At 47.0% G+C, this 21,940-nt stretch overlaps 1 protein-coding gene across 1 annotated transcript in view; it reads right to left on the bottom strand.

The window, feature by feature from the left end:
* Ppp4r1 (protein phosphatase 4 regulatory subunit 1) overlaps positions 1-21,940 on the bottom strand; it is a 57,015-nt gene that overhangs the window by 1,464 nt on the left and 33,611 nt on the right. The window contains 10 exon segments of the mRNA XM_032901721.1: positions 1,426-1,567; positions 2,213-2,347; positions 2,433-2,553; positions 3,898-3,998; positions 4,578-4,739; positions 6,448-6,633; positions 8,304-8,402; positions 9,804-9,859; positions 9,862-9,978; positions 16,834-17,366. Of these exon segments, the coding sequence (XP_032757612.1) occupies positions 1,426-1,567; positions 2,213-2,347; positions 2,433-2,553; positions 3,898-3,998; positions 4,578-4,739; positions 6,448-6,633; positions 8,304-8,402; positions 9,804-9,859; positions 9,862-9,978; positions 16,834-17,366 (1,652 nt within the window).

The raw sequence follows: 21,940 nt of genomic DNA, 5'->3' as shown, positions 1-21,940 counted from the left end.
AAACAAGACAAAAAAGTAAAAATATTCAAATAGCAAGGGAAAAAGCAGTATTGGGTTATCCCTGTCCTATGGTTCACTCTAGGTTTCTTCCACACCTCGCTCGTGAATTCACACTCAACCTTATGTGGCATTTGGAGAAGGCAGTCACAGTACCAAAAACAACAAAACACTACTGGGTGCCTGGCTTCTGCTTAATGAATGAAGGGAAAAGATGAGCCTCCTCGACCTCAGCCTCAATGCCCGAGTCAGGTGCAGGCTGCAGGGAGCATCTTTACGATGGGCGTGCAAGCCTTGGTAAAGTGTGGAGGTCAGAGGATGGATACCTTTTGGCACTTGGAACTCGCCTTTCATCCTGAGGGTAATGGGACTGAACTCCAGTCTTCAGGCTTAGTCTCTCAACCTGCTGAGTAGCTTGGCTGCCTCCCATTATTTAAATTTATGAAAATGTTGTATTTGTATGGATGTATTATGTGTGCATGGAGGCCAGAATCAGCACTCAAATGTTTTCCCTTGACTGCATTCCATGCTGTACTGGCTGGCTCTGGGTGTCAACCTGACACAAGTTAGAGTCAGAGAGGAAGGAAGGAAGGAGCCTCCCTTGAGGAAATGCCTCCAGCTGTAAGGCATTTTCTCAATTAGTGATCAAGGGGAGAGAGCCCAGCCCCTTGTGGGTGGTGCCATCCCTGGGCTGGTGGTCCTGGGTTCTGTAAGAAAGCAAGCTGAGCAAGCCAGGGGAAGCAAGCCAGTGAGTAACATCCCTCCATGGCCTCTGCAGGTTCCTGTGAGAGTTCCTGTCCTGACTTCCTTAGGTGATGAACAGCAATGTGGAAGTGTAAGCTCAATAAACCCTTTCCTCCCCAACTTGCTTCTTGGCCATGGTGTCATTGGTCAAACAACAGAAACCTTAAGACTGTCAAGACACCCCTTACTTTTTGAGATGGCTTTCGAACTGAACTTTAAGCTCGTCAGTTTGGCTAACCTGAATGGCCGCTCAGTTCCAGAGATCTGCCCAACTCTGCCTCCCAACACAGGCAGATGCACACTACCACATCCCACATGTTTACATAGGTTCTGGGGATCAAATGCAAATCCTCATGCCTGCAGAGCAAACACTTTATAGCCTGAACTATCTCCTCCAAACACCACATCACCAAAATTATAAGAAAAATACCATGTCTAGGATAGAAGATTTCCAGCCAAACCACCAGTTTCTTAATTAAAATACCTTTCCACCACAACCCCCACCTCTGTTTTTCAAGACAGGGTCTCTCTGTACTAGAGACTCACTCTGTAGACCAGGCTAGCCTCCAACTCACAAAGACCCACCTGCTCTGCCTTCCGAGTGCTGGGACTGAAGGCTGTGCCAGGCTGGCCTAGCCACCGTGGCTTCCTTACTGTTCACACATCCTGTCAGCCACCACCCACCTTTCTCTAGTAGAGTCTGTCGAAGGGTTTTTGCAAGCAGCACTCTAACGTTGGGAACCCTGTCATTTGCCAGGGTCAGCAAGTGTGGCATCAGGTGCACAGCAAACTGGTCCATGGGGAGGCAGTCGTCCTCAATGACAGTCTGGTGGGAAACAAGTGCGTCAGCTGTCAGGCCAGAGCCTAGCCACCACACAGAAGATGGGACCCTGAGGAATCACCTAAGTGACATGGAATTTGGTGTTCACACGGGACCTCCAGGTGCATGGGAACTCAAACAATACATTTTATGATGTTCCGTCAGTAAATTGGTTTTGTTTCTACTAGAAATGGTGGCTGCCCTTGGTGGTGTTTTGTAAAAGCAGTTGGAAGCTTTTCTTTTATCTTGGAGCCTTAGGGTTACCACCAGGTAAATTTCAACTGCTTTTCCCACTCCATTTAAGTCATTTAGGCCAGCTGGGGCTGGCTCTGAACTCAGGATCCTCTGTCCACTTCTCAAGTGCTGAGATTACAGGGCCTCTACCCTGAGTGGCTTCAGTTAGGTCTCAAGTCCCCACAGAGAGCCAGGCAGCCAGTGCACAGCTTTATTTCAGACCTGTGTTCTGGTGGGCACTGTGATGTGAGTGGGGTGTTGTGGCGCATGTGGCTGTGTGCAGTGGCACTGGGAGTGCCGGCCTGAGGACGTGTGACTGGAGAAGCGGGCAGCCTCATGAAAGACAGCAGAGTGAGTTCAGTTCCTGGGGTCACAGGAAAGGCTCGCTGCAGAGGCAGCGCTGGAGAAGCGTCCTACCTGGCACACGAAGACGAAGGCCTGCCGGCCCGACCACTTTGGACACCTGCCGAAGTTCTCCACCAGCTCGTTGATGAGCTCGACTCCGAACGTTGGCGGCGTCGCCATGTGTAGCTTCTTCACCATCTCACTGACCTAGAAGGAAGCATAGGGAGGCTGCCGTCGTCTGTCCTGAGTGCACACGCACAGACGGGAAGGCTAACAACAAGCACGAACATACCAACTTGTAGGAAATCCAACGGACTGAAGAAACTTTGTCTGCACACAGATTCAGAGCAATGGGACGTAAGTAATCATAAACATCTCTGGGACTATATAATTCTAGAAGTAAAATCAGCTGTCTACAAAGATACAAACAACAAAAATAGCATTCAACCAAGGTTTTAAAAATGAGACATCAGGTTAATCATGTAGATACTTTGTAACAAGTCACCAAGTTCTTTTAACCAAGCAGACTTTGGTGCTGGGCAACCTCTAGGCTGGAACAGGCAGGAGACCTCCATACCTGTGAGGTCAAGGCTACTTCCCCAAGGAACACTGTGTTGGAGGGCTCGGGGTGTGGACTTGGTTTGTCCCCAGAGGTCCATGAGATAGAAACTTGTGTCCAGCAGCCGTACTGAGAGGTGGGGCCCCACAATCCTCAGCGGCATGGTGTGGTGCATGTGCATGTGTGCACTTAAATGTCGTGAGCACAGCCACTCTGACCTGTTTCCTTCTCTTCGGTGTCGGGACAGTGGCAGTGCCAGAGCATTTCCTCTCCAGCCACCAGCATCCTGGGCTAAGTAAGCCATTGCCGTTTCTCACACTACCCAGAGCCATCAAAAGAAACTGAGAGCATGCGGGAATGCAAACAGCTCAGTGCTTCCTGGTCTGCTCACTGAACGTCGTGCACGAGCCCCTCCACTGGCTCAGCAGGCCAGGGTGAGACCCACGATGGCACGGTGGCAGCTGCAACAGCAGCCGGACCTGCTAGGCCCTCAGTGCTCAAGACTCCTGCAGGGAATTTGCTATGGCTACAGGACTAGCTGCTTCCTCCTGACATTGAATCCCGGAGAGGCATGCCCCTGGGGACACATTTTGTCACCTTCAGGAGAGTGTGTGCAAGAAGTAATTTTTGAAATGCGATTAAAACCCGGCTGAAGCTGCAGTCAGCAACCAGACAGCTCCAGTCCTGAGGTGACACCCCCTTTCCTGTAGCTCCAGTCCCGTGGGTGACACCCCTTCTCACATGCCTACAGGCACCAGTGGTACACAGAGAACACCCACAAAGGTTAAAAGTGGAGAATGAGGCAAGTCAACACCCCCTACTGCTAGGGAGAGGCGGCAGCCTGAACATGCAAAAGGCACCATAGCAGGATGTCAGTGGGAGGGACCACCTCAGAGAAAGCCTGGGAGCCAAAGGCAGAGCCGGAGGGGAGACTCCACAGCCCAGATGCACCCACCACTCCTGGGCACAGGGACAGCTGGGAGCTAAGGCCAACTGACACCCCAGCCTACCCTCAGCAAAGGCACCCTGTCAATGGGTGCAAGTAGACGGACGCATCATTACCCAACTCCGCAGAAGCCAGGGCAGCAAAGTGGGTATGACGAGAGAGGATGAAGCCACAGAACGTGAGGGACATGAAGCCAGGAGGAAACGTAAAAAGGTAGAGATGAGACAGTGCCAATACGCTGCCGGGACTTACTCTGCCAGTTCAGCTCGAAACCGCCAATTTCTACTGTTGTCTGTCACCAAAAACTCCTGGAGTTGATAAAGGTACTCTCTTCTTTTATCAATATGAAGAAGCTGAAGGAACAAAACAAAAATGCTTTTATTAGACTGGAAAATGTAATTATCCTGAAGATATGTGGCAGCTATAGTTTGAGTATCTGTGTGCACACACGCACACGTAGAGGCCAGGAGAACATGGTGAGTTTGCAGTGGTTTGTCCCTGAGACACGGTCTTTCACTGACCTCGCCTTTTAGGCTAGCTGGCCAGTTAATTACCTCTGCCATCTGCCCATCTTTAGTGCCCGCACTGGGGTTAAAGGCACACACAGGTTCTTGGAGCGTGAGCTCAGTCTGTTGCTCCTTGTTTGGAATGAGAGCGCAGGCTGGGTGAGAGCCTGCTGAGCTTGGGTGCTAAGGGGCGAGCACGGTGGCTCCTGCTGAGGGCGATTACTGCAGGAGTCCACCCCGCCTCTTCTGACCCCCATCCGTGCTGCACAGACACCCACTCAGGACACACGCACACGCGCACGCACAGCCTATGTGGTGACAGAGTAAGCACAGGAAACCCACAGAACTCAAAGCTCTGCCTTCCCAGTCTCTAACTAAGGACCCTGTGGAATGGCTGAACTCAGGAACTCAGGATTGAGACGTTACCTTCAGAAAGTCATGCAAGTGTTTGAGAACACCTATCCTGACTTCGTCAAGATCTTTTAAAAACCCATTAAAAATCGGAACCAGGTCTGCTGCTGTCAGCTGGTCCCCGAGAATCACCGCGAGCTCATGGATGGAGAAGGCCAGAGTTCTTCGAACTTTCCACTGTGGAAATAAAAACCGTGAGAAATCTACACACAAAGTACTCTGTACTTTGAACATTACTAATCTCAGAAAGCTCAACCAGGACGTAAGATGGCTCAGCAGGAGGACGCGTGCACAGGCAGGGTAAGCTGTGCAGGAAGGACCTGACTGAATCCAGGGAATGTTCTCGTACCTGCATCCCCCACAACCCCCTCATTTGCTGGCATCCGCACGCATAGATACACTTAAAAAATTACATCACACCATTAATCCTTTGGGAGGCAGAGGCAGCTGGACTTTTGTGAGTTTGAGACCAGCGTGGTCTCACAATATACACAATCCCAGGTTAGCCAGGGCTACAGAGTGGAGACCTCCAAACAAAACATCAGATTATGGGCTGGAGAGATGGCTCAGTAGTTAAGAGCACTGATTGCTCTTCCAAAGGTCCTGAGTTCAATTCCCAGCAACCACATGGTGGCTCACAACCATCTGTAATGGGATCTGATGCCCTCTTCTGGTGTGTCTGAAGACAGCTACAGTGTGTGTATATGTATATGTGTGTGTGTGTGTGTGTGTGTGTGTGTGTGTGTGTGTGTGTGTGTGTGTGTAAAATAAATTAAAAAAAAAACAACAAAAATCAGATTAGAATGAACAGATAGTAAGTTTAGAATTCTACCATGTGCCGGAAGTTGTGATAAAATTTCAAATCCCCTATGGGGCTATGGTTCCCCTTTCCCTTATGAAGGAAACCATGTTTGGGAATCACTATTAACTTGTGTAGTTCTCTGAACACAACGACTCCTGAACTGCTGCCGTGCCACCCCATACAGCACTTCCCTTCAGAGTCTTGTACTGTGCTCTCTTGGAGAAAACCCAAAACTTAATTGTGCGGAACTAATAATTTAAGAAACACAAAAAAATAAAGAGACCCCTGTGTGTGTGGCGCACAGGCAACGGCAATCCTGACCATGTAACCCATCTGAGAGAGACAAAGGCAGACATGGCCTGGAGGAGGGAGCACAAGACAAGGCAGGTAAGGCCCTGGAGCACCTTTGAGAGCCTGAGGACTGCTGACTGGAGACTGAACCCTCGAGATGGAACTGGGCCCTGGGCTTCCCTCCCCGCCCATAGCCACAGTTAGCAGTTAGGAAGCTGGAAGGGCCTTTTCCATAGGAGGCTAACTCAACAGCCCTTGTGTCCTGAACGGTAGTGAGCACTGCGTTTAACTGTCCCAACAACTGCTCTCTTAATAACAAGTTAATAACTAAAGAACACAGTTTTTATTATTGGCTTTTTGTTTGGGTTTATTTCTTGGGATGGGTAGTGGGAAGAGGGTCAAACTTTGGCAACAAAAATCAGAGTGAACAGGGGTGATGAAGTCAAAGCCTAGACATGGACAGAGAAGCCGGGTGTCCACACAGCCCTCCAATGCTTTACTCTGCACTTTTGAGGGGTGTGTGCGTTTCCAAGCTCTGGGCACACAGGCGCCTACAGTTCTGTTAAGGTGTGAGAAATCCAGCACTTACAGCAGAACTCTTAGGGAGGGGCCATCTTTCAGTCTCCAGCATCACCTATGAGAAACCTGGACAACACGTGTCTACCACAAGTGCTTTCTGGTACTAAGTCGTCACAGCTCTCTGTAAGGCCGAGCACTTGCTGGGACACAGAAGTCTTCAGACTGAAAACCACAGCACTGGGCCACCTTCCGGACTCCTCATGGCTCACTCACCTGCATGTCTGACGCTAGGGTCTCGTAAGTCTCTCTCAAGCAGTGCCAGTTCTGTCTGCCAAGGGTCAGAGCCACACCCGGCAGACTGTATGCACAGTGCTTAGCGATCTCGGTGTCGACTGTCTGTGCTCGAGAAGGGTCGGTCATTGACAGGTACTGGTCTAATAACGCTTGTGGTACGACATCCTAACGAGGAAAGAAAGAAGGTAGCACATTTGAACATTTAAACAAGTTCTCAGCAGCTTAGACATAAATGTGACTGATTAATTTTAAAATATATCAATACTAATTCCAAAAATTAAAATATCTAGTGACTGAGAAGGGCTTGCTGGCCAACTAGTTTAGCCAGATTGGTATACTCCAGGGTCAGCAAAAGACCTTGTCTCAGTAAGTAGGGGGTGTTGAGAAAGTCATCCAAAACCAACCTTTGGCATCCACACACTCATGCACACATACATGAATGCACACATGTTAAAAACATACTCTAGGGGTTGGGGATTTAGCTCAGTGGTAGAGCACTTGCCTAGCAAGCGCAAGGCCCTGGGTTCGGTCCCCAGCTCCGAAAAAGAGAAAAGAGAAAAAAAAAACAATAGATTAAGCAAATGTATATATTTGTGCATACATATACATATATAAATAAAAAGCCTCTTAAAACAGGTCAGAGTTGCTGTTATTAAAAATATATTATGAAGGAGGCTGCGACAGGTCCCCTTTAGTTTCTGCCCTGACCATCATTACCAACATGCTTTCCAGCAAGGGCATGTCGTATGTGTCCACACCTCCAGCACTCGGGAGGCTGAGGCAGGAGGATCAGTTCTGAAGCCAGCTTGGACTCTATGTTGTACTGGAAGTAACCAAGTAAAGAAAAGTCAAAGCCACACTCCTTCCTCCGCAACGTTAAAGCCTACGTCGGAGCCGGGCATGGCCACACTCGGGAGGGAGGGGGAGGCGGGCGAGCCAGAACTCCATGGGGAGACGCCATCTCACGAGAACCAAAGCCACAGACAGGCCCTCTCTGAAGACATAGACAATCAAGTGTACACAGTGTTGGGGTGCACGAGGGGATGAGGGAAGAAGTGCAGCCTTGCTGATGCATCACCGTGTACTTTTGGAAGGGGAGTTTTAGAAGACTGGAGGCTTCTGAGAATGTAAGCTGGGCGAGTGCAGCAGAGTTCACTGCCTTTTCCTTTTAACTATGTTTCAAACCAGTATGCACAATGATTCTACTTTACATAAGAAACACATTATGACATGGGATATCTGACTTCTAATAATGTCCCCAGAGGCAAGCAAGACGTGGTGCCAAACTGCTGGGCGGCGGCTGTAGCGGTCAGACTAAGAGGCCCCTGCTTGTTTATTACAGGAAAGCTCACCAAGGTACATTTCCACAAAGGAAATGAACGACAAGGATGAGCCCGAATTCAAACATCTGTGACCAGGTGTGGTGGCGCAAAGCTGTTCAGAGGACTGCTGTGACCCATGAGCAGCCCAGCTCCACAGTGAGTCTGAGGGTAGCCTGGGCTATAAAGTGAGACTGACTAAAGGAGGAAATCAAAACAGTAAGGCCAATAAAGTCTCTAAAACACTGGGATGCAAACTGAGTATCAACAGGTAGAGGGAACTTCAGCAGCACCAGACCAGCCATCTCCAAAGGTGAAAAGGGCGCCATCTTCGTGCACAAGCCATAGACACCAGGACATAACAGAATGTGGGGGACGTGTTGGTTTCTCACACACGTGATGAACTATCTTAATTTTCAAACCAGCGGTTACAAAGGAAGATGACTGAGGTCACAGGCAGGCTTTGGAGGAGGGATCAAGAACCCAGACACGACATCCGCATGTCTGGTCACTTACCTGGACTTTGGGTCTCCTCTCTTCATCCGGGCTGAAGCCACCATCGCCGGGGCCTACATCCGCACCTCCATGGATATAGTCAGGAGTGGCCTCCATATTCTGTCAGGAGAAAAACAGACTTCAGGAACTGCCAGCCGGGAGGCCGTCTCCCTTAAGCTCTCGGACTGGTTACTTACCATTCACCACTACCAAGAGACACAGACAGAGAAACTTGTAGGATTATAAGTGTTTATAAACATGCTTAGGCTTCCTAAGAATGTTCCCCTGCTTTCAATCACGCTTGGAGAATAGCTGTTAAATGTGTTAAAACGAGTCTTAGAAAAGTTAGTTTATGGGGCTGGCTGGCCCAATGGTTAAGAGCACTTGCTCTTGCAGAGGGTCTGGGATCAATCACGAAGCACCCATGTGGGGACTCACAACCCTCCAGACTCTAGTTCTAGGAGATCTGATGCCCTCTTCTGACCTCTGTGGGCACTGCGTGTACATGGTCCACAGACAAACAAGCAGGCAAAACACATTAACTAAACCTAAACAACAAATTTTAAAAAAAGAAAAAAGTCTTAGCTCATTTATAAACTACCGGGAGGAATCTTCCAGTCAACTGTCTTAGAAGCCAATGGGTGTCATGTAGTTTTTGTATTCCTACTCATGGTCTTTAATATGTGATTTTATAAGAAGCTGCTTTTAACAGCCACACTGCCAGAACACAAACTCACATGAAATCCGCTCTGCAATGTATGTGTATCACAGCACTCAAGTCTCCATACACGGTCAGTACTACACGTTCCCATGGCATCAGACAGCATCCGCAGGAGCAGAACTGCACTGAAGCACTACGGACGATACCCTTGCCATCCCCACTGCCTGGCCCTCCCCTGAGCTGTCTGTCACTACACACTGCACTCTAGTGACGAGTGCCATTCCTTCTCTGTCTGAAAGCGAGAGAGAAGAAATAGGTGCTACATGCCTGGCTGGAGGGAAGCGCAGTGGGAAGCCAGGGTAGGATCATGTCACAGCTACGTGGATGCAGCAAAGACAATGCTAGGAGCAGTACCCACCCTCACACTTGTCCAGACAATGCCACAGCCCTCCGCAGCATGGCCTCAAGTCCCGGTCTTCTGCTCAGAGTACTGTGTTGCTTGCTGCAGTGAAATGGTCCGTCAGAAACAAAGCACCTCTCCAAAAAGAAAAGGGAAGAGTTAATTATTCTTGATAAAGGGCTTTGTTTCCAGTAAGACTATTTCACTGCAGTGAGCTACATCAACATCCACCCATCTACACAGTCATATCGACAGGACTGACTTTTTTGAGCATTTAATAAGACACTAAGGTCACGAGGATGGATGAGGTGAGAATCGTTATTTTTACTTTATGGAAAGGAAGCGCTGGAAAATGACTAACAACCGGAGCGAGCTGACTGGAGTGCTGGCCACCGCTGTCCCCGTGGAGACGCTGGCACGGCTCTCGTGGTAAACACCACCAGTTTATTACCTCCTCAGCAGCCTCAGCAGCGACGACCAGAGGCTCGGAAGTGTCTTCGCTGATGCTACAGTTTGAAGCTCGCCGCCGGCACCCGCTGCGTCCTGCAGCTCACTCCGCTGCTCGGCACCGCCAGCCTCGTCGTGAGCATCCAGGGTGGAAGCCCGCAGGGCGGCCGACAGCACTTCCACCTGGGCTGTGGGCAAAGGAGACCGTGAACGGAGCACCACACCCGCCAAGCCCTTCTCTGCCCACCGCGGTGCCAGAGCAGAGTGTCTGACACTGCCACGAGACAGCGGAGACAATTCTACTGTGCAAATCGTCGGTCCCCAGGAGACCAAACGGAAAACAAACGTGCACCGAGCTGCCCTCGCTGCCCTGTCCAGCTGCCGGAGGCCCCTCAGGTCACACAGGCGTCTACGGGAAGTGGCACTAAGCTATGCTAGCGGAAAGGCACGTCCGCACACCTGCCAACACGAAGCATGGCAGCTGCTGGCAGAGTCTTCTTGGCATAACATCTAAACATCTCTATTCCACCCCAGTTCACCATCCCTTTTTCATACTGAAATTATTACAGTTTGTTCCAGACAATTGGGATCCCAAGAATACTTTCTTGTTTGCCCAAACCCAAAACAACTTACCACGCAGTAGTTACTAACACTGCCTTCCTTATACAGAAAATTAAAACTAAGAGGAATTCTCTGCCCCACCCAATAAATGATAAATTTAGAAAAATATATATTTGGGGGGAGGGGTCAAAGCTAACATTCTCCTTGAAGTAACATTCCCCTTGCACATATAAAATTTGACATTTAAAATTTAGATCTAGCCAACATCAAACTAAGTGGAGAGAAACTTGAAGTAATCCCACTAAAATCAGGGACTAGACAAGGCTGCCCACTCTCTCCCTACCTATTCAATACAGAGCTCGAAGTCCTAGCCAGAGAAATTAGACAACAAAAGCTCAAAGGGATACAAATTGAAAAGGAAGAAGTCAAAATACCACTATTTGCAGATGATATGATAATATACTTATTTAAATGACCCCAAAAATTCCACCCGAGAACTCCTAAACCTGATAAACAACTTCAGCAAAGTGACTGGGTACAAAATTAACTCAAACAAATCAGTAGCCTTCCTCTACCAAAGGACAAACAGTCTGAGAAAGAAATTAGGGAAATGACACCCTTCACAATAGTCACAAATAACATAAAATACCTCGGTGTGACTCTAACCAAGCAAGTGAAAGATCTGTATGACAAGAACTTCAAGTCTCTGAGGAAAGAAACTGAAAATCCCAGAAGATGGAAAGATCTCCCATGCTCATGGATTGGCAGGATTAATATAGTAAAAATGGCCATTTTGCCAAAAGCAATCTACAGATTCAATGCAATCCCCATCAAAACTCCAACTCAATTCTTCATAGACTTAGAAAGAGCAATCTGCAAATTCATCTGGAATAACAAAAAACCCAGGATAGCGAAAACTATCTTCAACAATACAAGAACTTCTGGGGAAATCACCATCCCTGACCTCAAGCAGTGTTACAGAGCAATAGTGATAAAAACTGTATGGTATTGGTACAGAGACAGGCAGATAGACCAGTGGAACAGAATTGAAGACCCAGAATGAACCCACATATCTATGGTCACTTGATTTTTGACAAAGGAGCTAAAACCATCCAATGGAAAAAAGACAGCATTTTCAATAAATGGTGCTGGTTCAGCTGGAGGTCAGCATGTAGAAGAATGCAGATCGATCCATGCTTATCACCCTGCAAAGCTTAAGTCCAAGTGGATCAAGGACCTCCACATCAAACCAGATACACTCAAACTAATAGAAGAAAAAGTGGGGAAGAGCCTCGAACACATGGTCGTAGGGGAAATTTTCCTGAACAGAACACCCATGGCTTATGCTCTAAGATCAAGAATCGACAAATGGGACCTCATAAAACTGCAAAGCTTCTGTAAGGCAAAGGACAGTGTTGTTAGGACAAAACGGCAACCAACAGATGGGGAAAAGATTTTTATACCAACCTTCTATGATAGAGGGCTAATATCCAATATATACAAAGAACTTAATAAGTTAGACTCCAGAGAATCAAATAACTCTATTAAAAAATGGGGTACTGAGCTAAACAAAGAATTCTCAACTGAGGAATACTGAATGGCTGAGGAGCACCTAAAGAAATGTTCAACATCTTTAGTCATAAGGGAAATGCAAATCAAAACAAGCATGAAATTCCACCTCACAGGGAAATGCAAATCAAAACAAGCATGAAATTCCACCTCACACCTTCAGTATGGCAAAGATCAAAAACTCCTGCGACAGTAGATGCTGGAGAGATGTGGAGAAAGAGGAACATTCCTCCATTGTTGGCGGGATTACAAGCTGGTAATCAGTCTACAGGTTCCTCAGAAAATTGGACATTGCACTACCTGAGGACCCAGCTATACCACTCCTGGGCATATACCCAAAAGATGCTCCAACATAAAACAAAGACACATGCTCCACTATGTTCATAGCAGACTTATTTATAATAGCCAGAAGCTGGAAAGAACCCAGATGTCCTTCAACAGAGGAATGGATACAGAGAATGTGGTACATCTACACAATGGAGTACTCAGCTATCAAAAACAATGACTTCATGAAATTCATAGGCAAATGGATAGAACTAGAAAATATCATGTTGAGTGAGGTAACCCAGTCACAAAAGAACACACATGGTATGCACTCACTGATAAGTGGATATTAGCCCAAAAGCTTGGAATACCTAAGAAAAAATTCACAGATCATATGATTAAGATCAGAGAGAGGATGCTTCAGTCCTTCTTAGAAGGGCGAACAAAAGTATTCACAGGAGGAAATATGGAGACAAAGTGTGGAGTAGAGACTGAAGGAAAGGCCATCCAGAGACTGCCCCACTTGAGGATCCATCACACATACAGTCACCAAACCCAGACACTATTGTAGATGCCAAGAAGTGCATGCTGACAGGAGCCTGCTATAGCTGTCTCCTGAGAGGCTCTGCCAGAGCCTGACAAATACAGAGGCGGATGCTCACAGCCAACCACTGGATTGAGAATGGGGTCCCCAATGGAGGAGTTAGAGAAAGGACTGAAGTAGCTGAAGGGGTTTGTAACCCCATAAGAACAACAATATCAACCAACCAAACCCTCCAGAGCTCCCAGGGACTAAACCACTACCCACTGACTATACTTGGAATGATGCATGGCTCCAGCTGCATATGTAGCAGAGGATGGCCTTGTTGGGCACCAAAGGGAGGAGAGAGAGGCCCTTGGTCCTGTGAAGGCTCCATACCCCAGTGTAGAGGAATGTCAGGGTGGGGAGCTGGGAGGGAGTGGGTAGGTGCAGGGGGAGCACCCTCCTAGAAGCTGGGGGAGGAGGGATGGAATGGGGGTTTCTGGAGGGGAACCGGGAAAGGGGATAAACTGAAATGTAAATCAGACAACTCCTGCGTTTCTCAAGACAATTAACACACATGTGACAGCATCGGCATCTATAGAATGCCCTGCCTTGGACAGAGAGGCTTCTTTTTGCAGAGGTCAATGCAGACTCTTAACCTTCCGCTGAATCTATGCTTCCCTCCCCGCACCAAGGCAGGGTTGTTAAAAGCAGAGGCTAGAGAAGGGTCTGTGAGATGCTGCATTGAGATGACAGGGATACTTACTATTGACTGCAAACACACAGTAGGGACCCTGCGACCTCCCATCATGGACAGAGGGCACTCATGAGGCCAACCTCTCCTGAGCAGCTCTTAATGGCTGCTGGAGGAGATGGGCGTCATCTTTATGGTATGGCCACTGGGAGGGCTAAGCGGGAAGACAGTGGGAAATTAAAGGAGTAGTAGATAGTAATGAGTGTGCGTGTGCGTGCGTGCGTGTGTGTGAGAGAGAGAGGAGACAGAGAGAGACAGACAGACAGAGAGAGACAGAGAGACAGAGCGCTAGAGAGGGTGATGAGGCTAAGACAGGAGTGCTCCTGGCCCACTCTGTCTTGGGACTGTCTTTCTTTCAGGCAGCGGCTGGGGGAGGGGTGGGGGGAGGGGAGATGGGGCTTCTCTAAATGCATTTAAGCATCTGACCATGGAAATACAAGATTTGTGCACAAGGAACTTCTAGTTCAGTGGGTCATCATTACTAAATAAAGCAAATGTTTACTCATGGGACATTCCAGTGATTTTCATTGTTCTCAGAATTTCAGCTATAATCTGTAAATATCATGACAATCATTTTAGCTCTCTCTTGGGTCTTTCAAGTTTCTAAAGCAAAAGCAGAAGTCAGCCCAGAGCTGGCTTTACAAAATACAACTTCACAGAACTCCATGTGTGTAAGTGCTGCTTGAGAACAAAGCGAGAGTGTATCTGACAGGCAGGCCCTGCTTCCCGTCCATGCATGTCCAGGCTAGGAGCTGCTGGGCGTGTGCCATGCATGCGGCTCAGCACGCCATCTCTCACACGGGATCTCTGCCATCTCTGTCATCTGTTCTGTTGTTCACAGCTGACAAAGATTTCCCCCTTCCTTCCCTACTGTGGTCCAATGAAAACAGTTTAATCCATTATTAAAAATCACAAGAAGAAAAAGAACTTCCGTGATCGCAGGAGGGCTGAGACTGAAGTCAGACAGCCGGAACTCCATGTGTGGAGAGGCCCATAGGTTTCCTCTCCCCCAGGGCTTGCTGTAAGACACCATTTACAGCATAGCACAGCACTGGCCTCCAGAGGTCAGACCTCTGCTTCTCAGTCTTGGATCAAGAGTCTGCCTTTTGGGGTTGGGGATTTAGCTCAGTGGTAGAGCGCTTGCCTAGGAAGCGCAAGGCCCTGGGTTCCGTCCCCAGTTCCAAAACAAAAAAAAAAGAAAAGAAAAGAAAAAAAAAAGTCTACCTTTTAAGAACAGTTCACTTGCTTTCTGGAGAAGTCAGGGGAGGGACTGCTTCACAATGCACCAGCAGAAAAGAAAGAGCCCCAAGGTACTGAGCACCCTTCCAACAATGCCAATCATTTTATAACACAGTGGAACTCAGCTACTGAACAGAGATTAAACAAAAGTGCCCTTTAATAAAATCTAAAAGTACTGCATGACAAATTTAAATTGTTCTAGGTGTCACGACTATAAACAATTAAATTACAATATTAATAGTGAAATTTCTTAGCTAAATTTTAAGTCAAATAGTATATTAGCCATCTTCAAAAACACATATTATGAAACTTAAAAAGCTTTCATCATTTTATTTATTGAAAAAAGCAGTACATTCAATATTTCTTTTAAAAAAAAGATTTATTTATTTTGTGTATGTAAGTACACTGTAGCTGTCTTCATGCACACCAGAAGAGGGCGCCAGATCCCATTACAGATGGTTGTGAGCCACCATGTGGTTGCTGGGAATTGAACTCAGGATCTCTGCAAGAGCAGTCAGTGCTCTCAACCTCTGAGCCATGTCTCCAACCCCAGTATTTCTATTAGTATTCATTGAGTGTCTACTATGCGTTAGAGAACTAGCAGGTACTGTAATGTAATAAGAGTCCCGGAATAGATCCAAAGACTGGCTGGCAAACCTTTTGCATAAAAATTAAGTTTAAGAAAAATAAAATGAGACACTGAAGCTACATGAACTTAATAAAACTTAATGAGATTTAAACAAGAAGCTAAGAAGCTAAGGAAATAAACATATTAAACACTTGACTCTCAGTGCCTCGTTTCTTCTCATCTGGGGCTGAGGCTGGCTAATGGGGAGGAGAACCCAGTGCCCGCTCTGCACAGGAAGCAGAGAGAACTCGGAGAGACAATATGGCACCTTCTCTGTCATCTGTGGAACCTAGGCTCAAGATTCTGTCTGTCTGTACAGAGAGATGTTTTAAATCAAATTGTTAAATTAAAATAATATTAGTGATCAGGGATGTAATAAAATGTAATGCTTTTCAGGCATAAAATCACAACAGGAAATCTCTAAAAATCCTAGGAGATGACAACAAAGATGGGGTATGGCAGCTAACTTACCACACAGATGAGCTTTTGGAGTCAGGTTTGGTGTGCTACGACCTAAGACTCCTAGCTCTCAGGAGAATGTGGAGTCAGGTTTGGTGTGCTACTACGTAAGACTCCTAGCTCTCAGGAGAATGTGGCAGGAAGACTCAGGGTCAGCCTGGGATACGATCTTATCTTCCCCACAAACATGCCAAAAGGAAGGTTTCTGGTTTAAAAGGATTACTTAAGATTTTACTTTATTTGCTTAAAAATGAGTATTTCTCAAAATTGAGCAAACTGATAGTTTAGAAATTTTAGTTTTGGGAACAAAAAGGGTAAAAACAATCCAGAATGTATTATTAGATCTGAAGATTTGTAAAAATTTGCAGATATAAGATTTAAAAGCTTTTTGTTTTGTAGACCTGGCTGGCCTGGAACTTTCTACATAGGTTAGATGTGCTTAGAACTCACTGCGACCTGTCTGTCCTTGCCTCCTAAGCACTGAGGTTCCAGATGAGCACCACTGTGCCTGGTCGTAAAGACATCTGAGCTGGGCCCAGGCTCGGCTCTGCCCCATCCCTCAGCTCCAGTGGGCAGAAGGAGAGAGCCTGTGACACCTCACTTCCCAATCTTAAGGAGTTCACACATCTATCTGATGAGGGGCATTGTTTTCATTAGGACGGAACAACCCGTTCAGTTAGTTCAGTTGTTCACAGTGGAGGACATGGGCCATGCATGTGTAATATCCCTTGCCCCCAAAATAAAAATTTGAGAAAGAAATTCTTGTAAAACTATAGCTGTTAAAACATCATACATGTGAAAAACCAGAAATCCATGTCCACCATCCACCATAAAGACTACAGTACTTCTTTAAAAATGAGACCCAGAGCACAATGAATAGAGCAGACCTCAGACTTAAAAAGTATAAATGTTAAACACTGAATAACTGCAAAAGTGATTTTTGAGTGAGCACATCTATTTAACCATAAACAGCAGAGAGGACAGACCAGCAATGTTGTAGTAAAGGGCACTTTTAAATCACCTTTAAATGACGGCGTCTTCCATACCTTTAACATCCGGGTCATCCATGTGCGGCTCTAGGTTTTCTATCATTTCTTCTAGTTCCTTCCGGGTAGCCATGGTGATACTGGGAGAACCTGGTACAGGGGCTGCAGGTGCATCTCCTGTTCTCTCTGGGCTGGGCCTCTCCCCAGGGTCCTGTTGGAGCTCTTTATCAAGATCTATCTGGGGTAGAGGAGTCCTCCAGAAATGGAAGGAGTTGAACATTTCCTGATCTAAGGGAGTGGGCTCTGGGGAGCTGGTGCCAACGTCTGGCCGGGACGCAGACTTGCTGTTGTTATCGCGCTTTTTACCACTCTCAGCGTCACTAGCTGCTTCCTGAGGAGACTCTGAGGACAAAGTACAGAGTAAGGAGCTGTCCGCTGGAACACGCATGTCACCTGCAGAGTCCCCAGGCGTCTCGGCAGCACAGCCTTCAAGTGTGCCGTCCAGCCTGGCACTGGAGTGAGGGGCACTGAGGTCTGAAGGTGCGTCCTCTGGCCTGCTCTGCTCTTCTTGTACAACACCATCGTCTCTGATCCTTTCAGGTTTCATTTAGGGGAGAAAAAAAGAAACATGGAAGTATAGACATAGTTACTGGGGAAAGAAGTCAGTGACAAGTGTGACATAGCATTCAGACTAGCTAGGCACTCAAGAGTGCAGGTCACTATAGAACTCCACAGTCTAGCACCTTACACACGATGCTTTTCCAGCAGGTTTGCAGAGAGGTGAGACACTCCTGTCAAACCTGTCTAACAGTCAAGCACTGTTAACAGCTGGAGAAGGTGACACTTAAGAATCCTGGGATGCTGGGGACAGAAGACATGGCTCAGCCATTAAGGGCACTGGCTGCTCTTCCCAAAAGACCAGGTTCAAATCCCAGTACCCACATGGCAGCTCACAACTGTCTGTAACTCCAAGATCTGACACTCTCACAGATATATACATAAAGGCAAAACACCAACGCACCTGAGACTAAGATAAATAAACTTAAAAATACCCTGGAATACTACAATACTACTAACACTAGTAACAGCGGGAAGAAGTCAATTACAATGGATTGGAAGATACATTCAAATTTTAAATTATTTATTCAGGGATTATCTGTATTCTACTCAGCTCCAGTGACACAGTAAAAGCTGAAGAGTCAGAACATTTTGCTTATAAAAGAGTAATAAATCAAAAAAAAAAAAAACAAAAACAAAAAACCCCAACTCTAGAGGACATTAGAGAAGGTATTAATTCTCTCAGATAATGTATTAAAAGCTACTTAAGTGTAAATATAGGACTATTTTTTATCTCTTCCTCAATCTCCAATGCTACTTCAAGAACAGGTTTTTCTAAAAGGATATCATGGCGTAGCTGACAAAGACGGGCTGGGGGAGCATGTACTAGCGCTAACCACTGTCCTCTCAACGCAGCCTTCAATGCCACTGTTTCTCTCCTGTGTACACCAGTGGTTACCGGGCACCTACTAGGTGGGACCAGGAATAAAGCAGGTTCAGGATCTGGTGCGTAGGTCTAGGTAAGCTGGCAAACCTAAGGACCCCAATCGATCCCCAGCACCAATGTAAACCAGCCAAGAGGAGCCACACGCCTACAGTCCCAGTGCTGGGACACGGAGTAAGAGGACCTCTGGGGTGGGCCGCTCTGCTAGTCTGGGTGAACTGACACGCTCCAGGTTCAGGAGACCCTGTCTCAACAACTAGGGTGGGAAGAAACTGAGAAAGATGACTGAATTGACCTTCAACTTTTCTGCACACACCTCAGACTCGCACACGCATGCGTGCACAGGCATCTACATGCACACTCCAGCACAGACAAATCGAAATGAGCCCAGGAAGCCAAGCTGGGTATGGCGGGCACACCTCTTGGGGCTGGAGGATCAGTAATGTAAGGGCCTGGTCCTGTGTGGCTAACGTGAGGTTCCAACTGCAGCAGAAAGGCATTCAACTACAGAGCAAACTCACCAGAGCAGTTAAACAGTCAGGCGCTGGGGCACAGCCTTCTACCCCGTGCTGACGCCAGAGGCAGGTGATCTCTGAGTTCCAGGTCAGCCTGCTCTACAGAGACTTCCAGGACATACTGCGAGAGTGACTCAAAAACTTAACTTCACTCCACCCCCAAATGTGGGTGTGAGTCCAAAATGAGACGTACAGGTGGGACCACAGGCCTTGGAGGAAATGATGTGACTTTCTAGAAAAACCAGGACATGCTTATGAGGCAAACAAAAGAAAAACATCCCAAGAGGCGGCAGGCACACACAGGCCAATGCTGAGAAGACAGCAGCAGTCAGAACACAGGCCACCCTCCTGCAGGACAGTGCAAAGTCGGGATACACTTCTGAGTTTATCCTGCCACTATCACATATAATGAAGCAACTCTAAAACCTATCAGACATCTTTCCCAAGACCCTGGTACAAGCAACGCAGAAAACAGGCTGGAGAGAAGCCAGGCTGCGGGAATGGCGAGGTCACCACCAGAGCACAAGACAACTGTCAGCACAAGGGATGCCTCCATCAGAGACAAAGGTGGTGACACTGTGTGTGTCCACGCACTTCATGCAGAGCCTGGTGCACACCCAGAGTCTGGCTAGGGGGACTGAATAGATGCCCACAGCACTAACTAGCAGCTAACAACACAAGAGCCATCTCCACAAGTTAACAAGTTCAGGTCTGGCCACAGGGATTAGCATCTGCTGAATTCCAGGCAGTGCTGTCTCTGAGCTACCGACAGACTCACAAGTACACAGCAATGGCTGAGCAGGGTAGGAGGCAAGAAAAACTAGTGCAGAAGGCAGGTTAGACAGAAGCAGCCAGATGGACTGACAAACAGAAAGAATGACAAGGTCAAAGAATCGAGCCGCTGTGGACAATCCTGCAACTTGAGTTAAACAGAATGTAAAAGGACAAATGTATGGAAATGTATAACTTGAATATGGTAAACAAAAACAAAACAAAACAAAACCAAGCTCTCTCACACAAAGCAGTGGGTGCACAGTTTACTTGAAAAGAAATACAAAGTATCTGAGAGATTTTAAAAAAGTGTCTAAAACCTCTCAGCTTCAGAATAAAATATCAAACTGGAAGTTTAAGAGAAGTGTCAAAAATAAGGGCTGCAGCATTCGTGTATGGCATCGGCCTGCTATGTTGTGTGTTTGCGGGGGAGGGGAGGTGCCTGTCACCTGCATGCACGGAGCCAGGTCCCCAGGATCTGAAATCACAGTCGTGAGCCACCATGTGGGTGCTGGCAATTGACTCCAGGTCCTCCGGAGCAGCAGCCAGTGCACCGACTGACTCTCGATCCCGCACAGGTTTTCACGAAAGCACTGAGCACCATTAGGTAATACTCCCTGTTTTCAGAAGCATTTCTAAAAACATGTGCTTTTTAAAATTTAGACTGCAAACTGAAATTTTACATGCACATGTCATCTGAAAACATGGCATACGGCAAAAGCATTCGATACCTGGTGCTTCCCTTCCACAACTACAGACACATCAGATGCACACACGGCATCAGTGGCCGGGTGTGAGGGACTGAGCAGCACGAGGAGCCACCTTAGGGGAAGCTCCTGCCTTGCTCCTGCCTCACTGAACCGAGGCACTCACTCTTCCAACAGCTCGGGGCCAGTGCTGCAGTAGGAAGTGTTCCTCCCCAGTGTGCATGATGCAGACATTTCTGAGCACGGAATAACTGCCTGGTGTCAGTAACTGGGTGACAGCTGGGCACCGATTTTACATTTGAAAAATACAAAGTTAATATCTGAGAAAAAATGTCTGAAACTTCTCAAAAGGTCAGGGGAAAAATCCACATAAGGAAGCAAACATGGCAAAGCGGTGCTAGAATGTGTGGGTGAGGGAGACACGTGGGATTCTTTATCTTCCAGCATCGTTCTACATAAAAATTTAAAATTACAGTAACAGTATTCTGGAGGGGCAAGGTGAAGCCTTAGGCTGGCTTTATCGTCGGACAAATTTAAGGTGCCTACACTTATGGCACACACAAAAGTCTAAGTAGCTGTCAGGTCACAAATACTCCAAGGCCTGGGTCATCGGCTCACCTGCCTGCTAATTTTAGCATTGGCCCCGGGCCGTCCAATAGAGCAAAAGTAAATCAATTAGTCTGCTGAAAGTTCCAGCACGTAAGTTTCTTTTTTAATGATTTATTTCACGTACATTGGTGCTTTGGCTGTATGTGTATGACAACTATGACTGCGCAAAGTCTAAGTCCCCTAAATTCCATGTTGTCCTGGAGCTGCTTGAGTCACGAGAAGAAGCCCATGTAGCCTGCTGCACAGGGCATCTCAATGCTAAGGTACAGGACAGCTGTGGTCTTGAACACAGGGAGTCTAGGAGTCTGCTGCTGGATGGAAGAATTCTAGTCACATCTAAAACATGTGCATATAAGAGCCAAAGAGGTAGCTTACACATAATCCCCATACAGGCAGGCAGGAGCAGGGAGATCAGGAGTTCTAGACCAGCTTTTGCTTCATGGGATCCGGTCTCAGCCTCTGATTCCCATAGAAATTAATCTCCAATGCCCTCAAGATTCCCATAACAGACACCACGGGGCCGGGCAAACCTGGTATAATTACTTCAAGGACAAAATGACTCACAAAACATCTGGTTAAAGGTAATGAAGCCAAAACACAACACACACCAGGACACAACTTCTAAGCTAAATTCATAATTATACTTTGAAGTAATTAAATGAGGCTTTAACATTAGTGAAATATTTCCAAATTGTTGATGCAATAACAATTATTTTATTGTCCAGATATTTAGGGTTTTTAAAGATCAAACCTATAAATTCTTAGAATAATTCAGTCAAGATTTTTATTTATGGGGGTTATTAATTAAGGGGAAAACATTCAGTGCCGCAGCACTTGGGAGCCAGACAAAGTCAGATCTTTGTACGTCCAGGACAGCCAGTGCTACATAGAGTCCCTGCCTCAAATATTCAGAGGAAGGAAAAACAACGCAAGTTGTGAGGAAGGCAGGGGAAGGCCACTAGGAAGAAAGGGAGGGTGTGTGTGTGTGTGTGTGTGTGTGTGTGTGTGTCCCCTACTGCATAAAGGTATGACATTTCCAAAGAATACTAACCTAAAACACATGC

This window comes from Rattus rattus, chromosome 4 (genome assembly GCF_011064425.1).
Source record: "Rattus rattus isolate New Zealand chromosome 4, Rrattus_CSIRO_v1, whole genome shotgun sequence".
NCBI classification, from domain to species: Eukaryota; Metazoa; Chordata; class Mammalia; order Rodentia; family Muridae; genus Rattus; species Rattus rattus.
The sequence above is the reverse complement of the archived record's forward strand: the minus strand, read 5'-3'. Positions and strand labels throughout refer to the sequence as shown.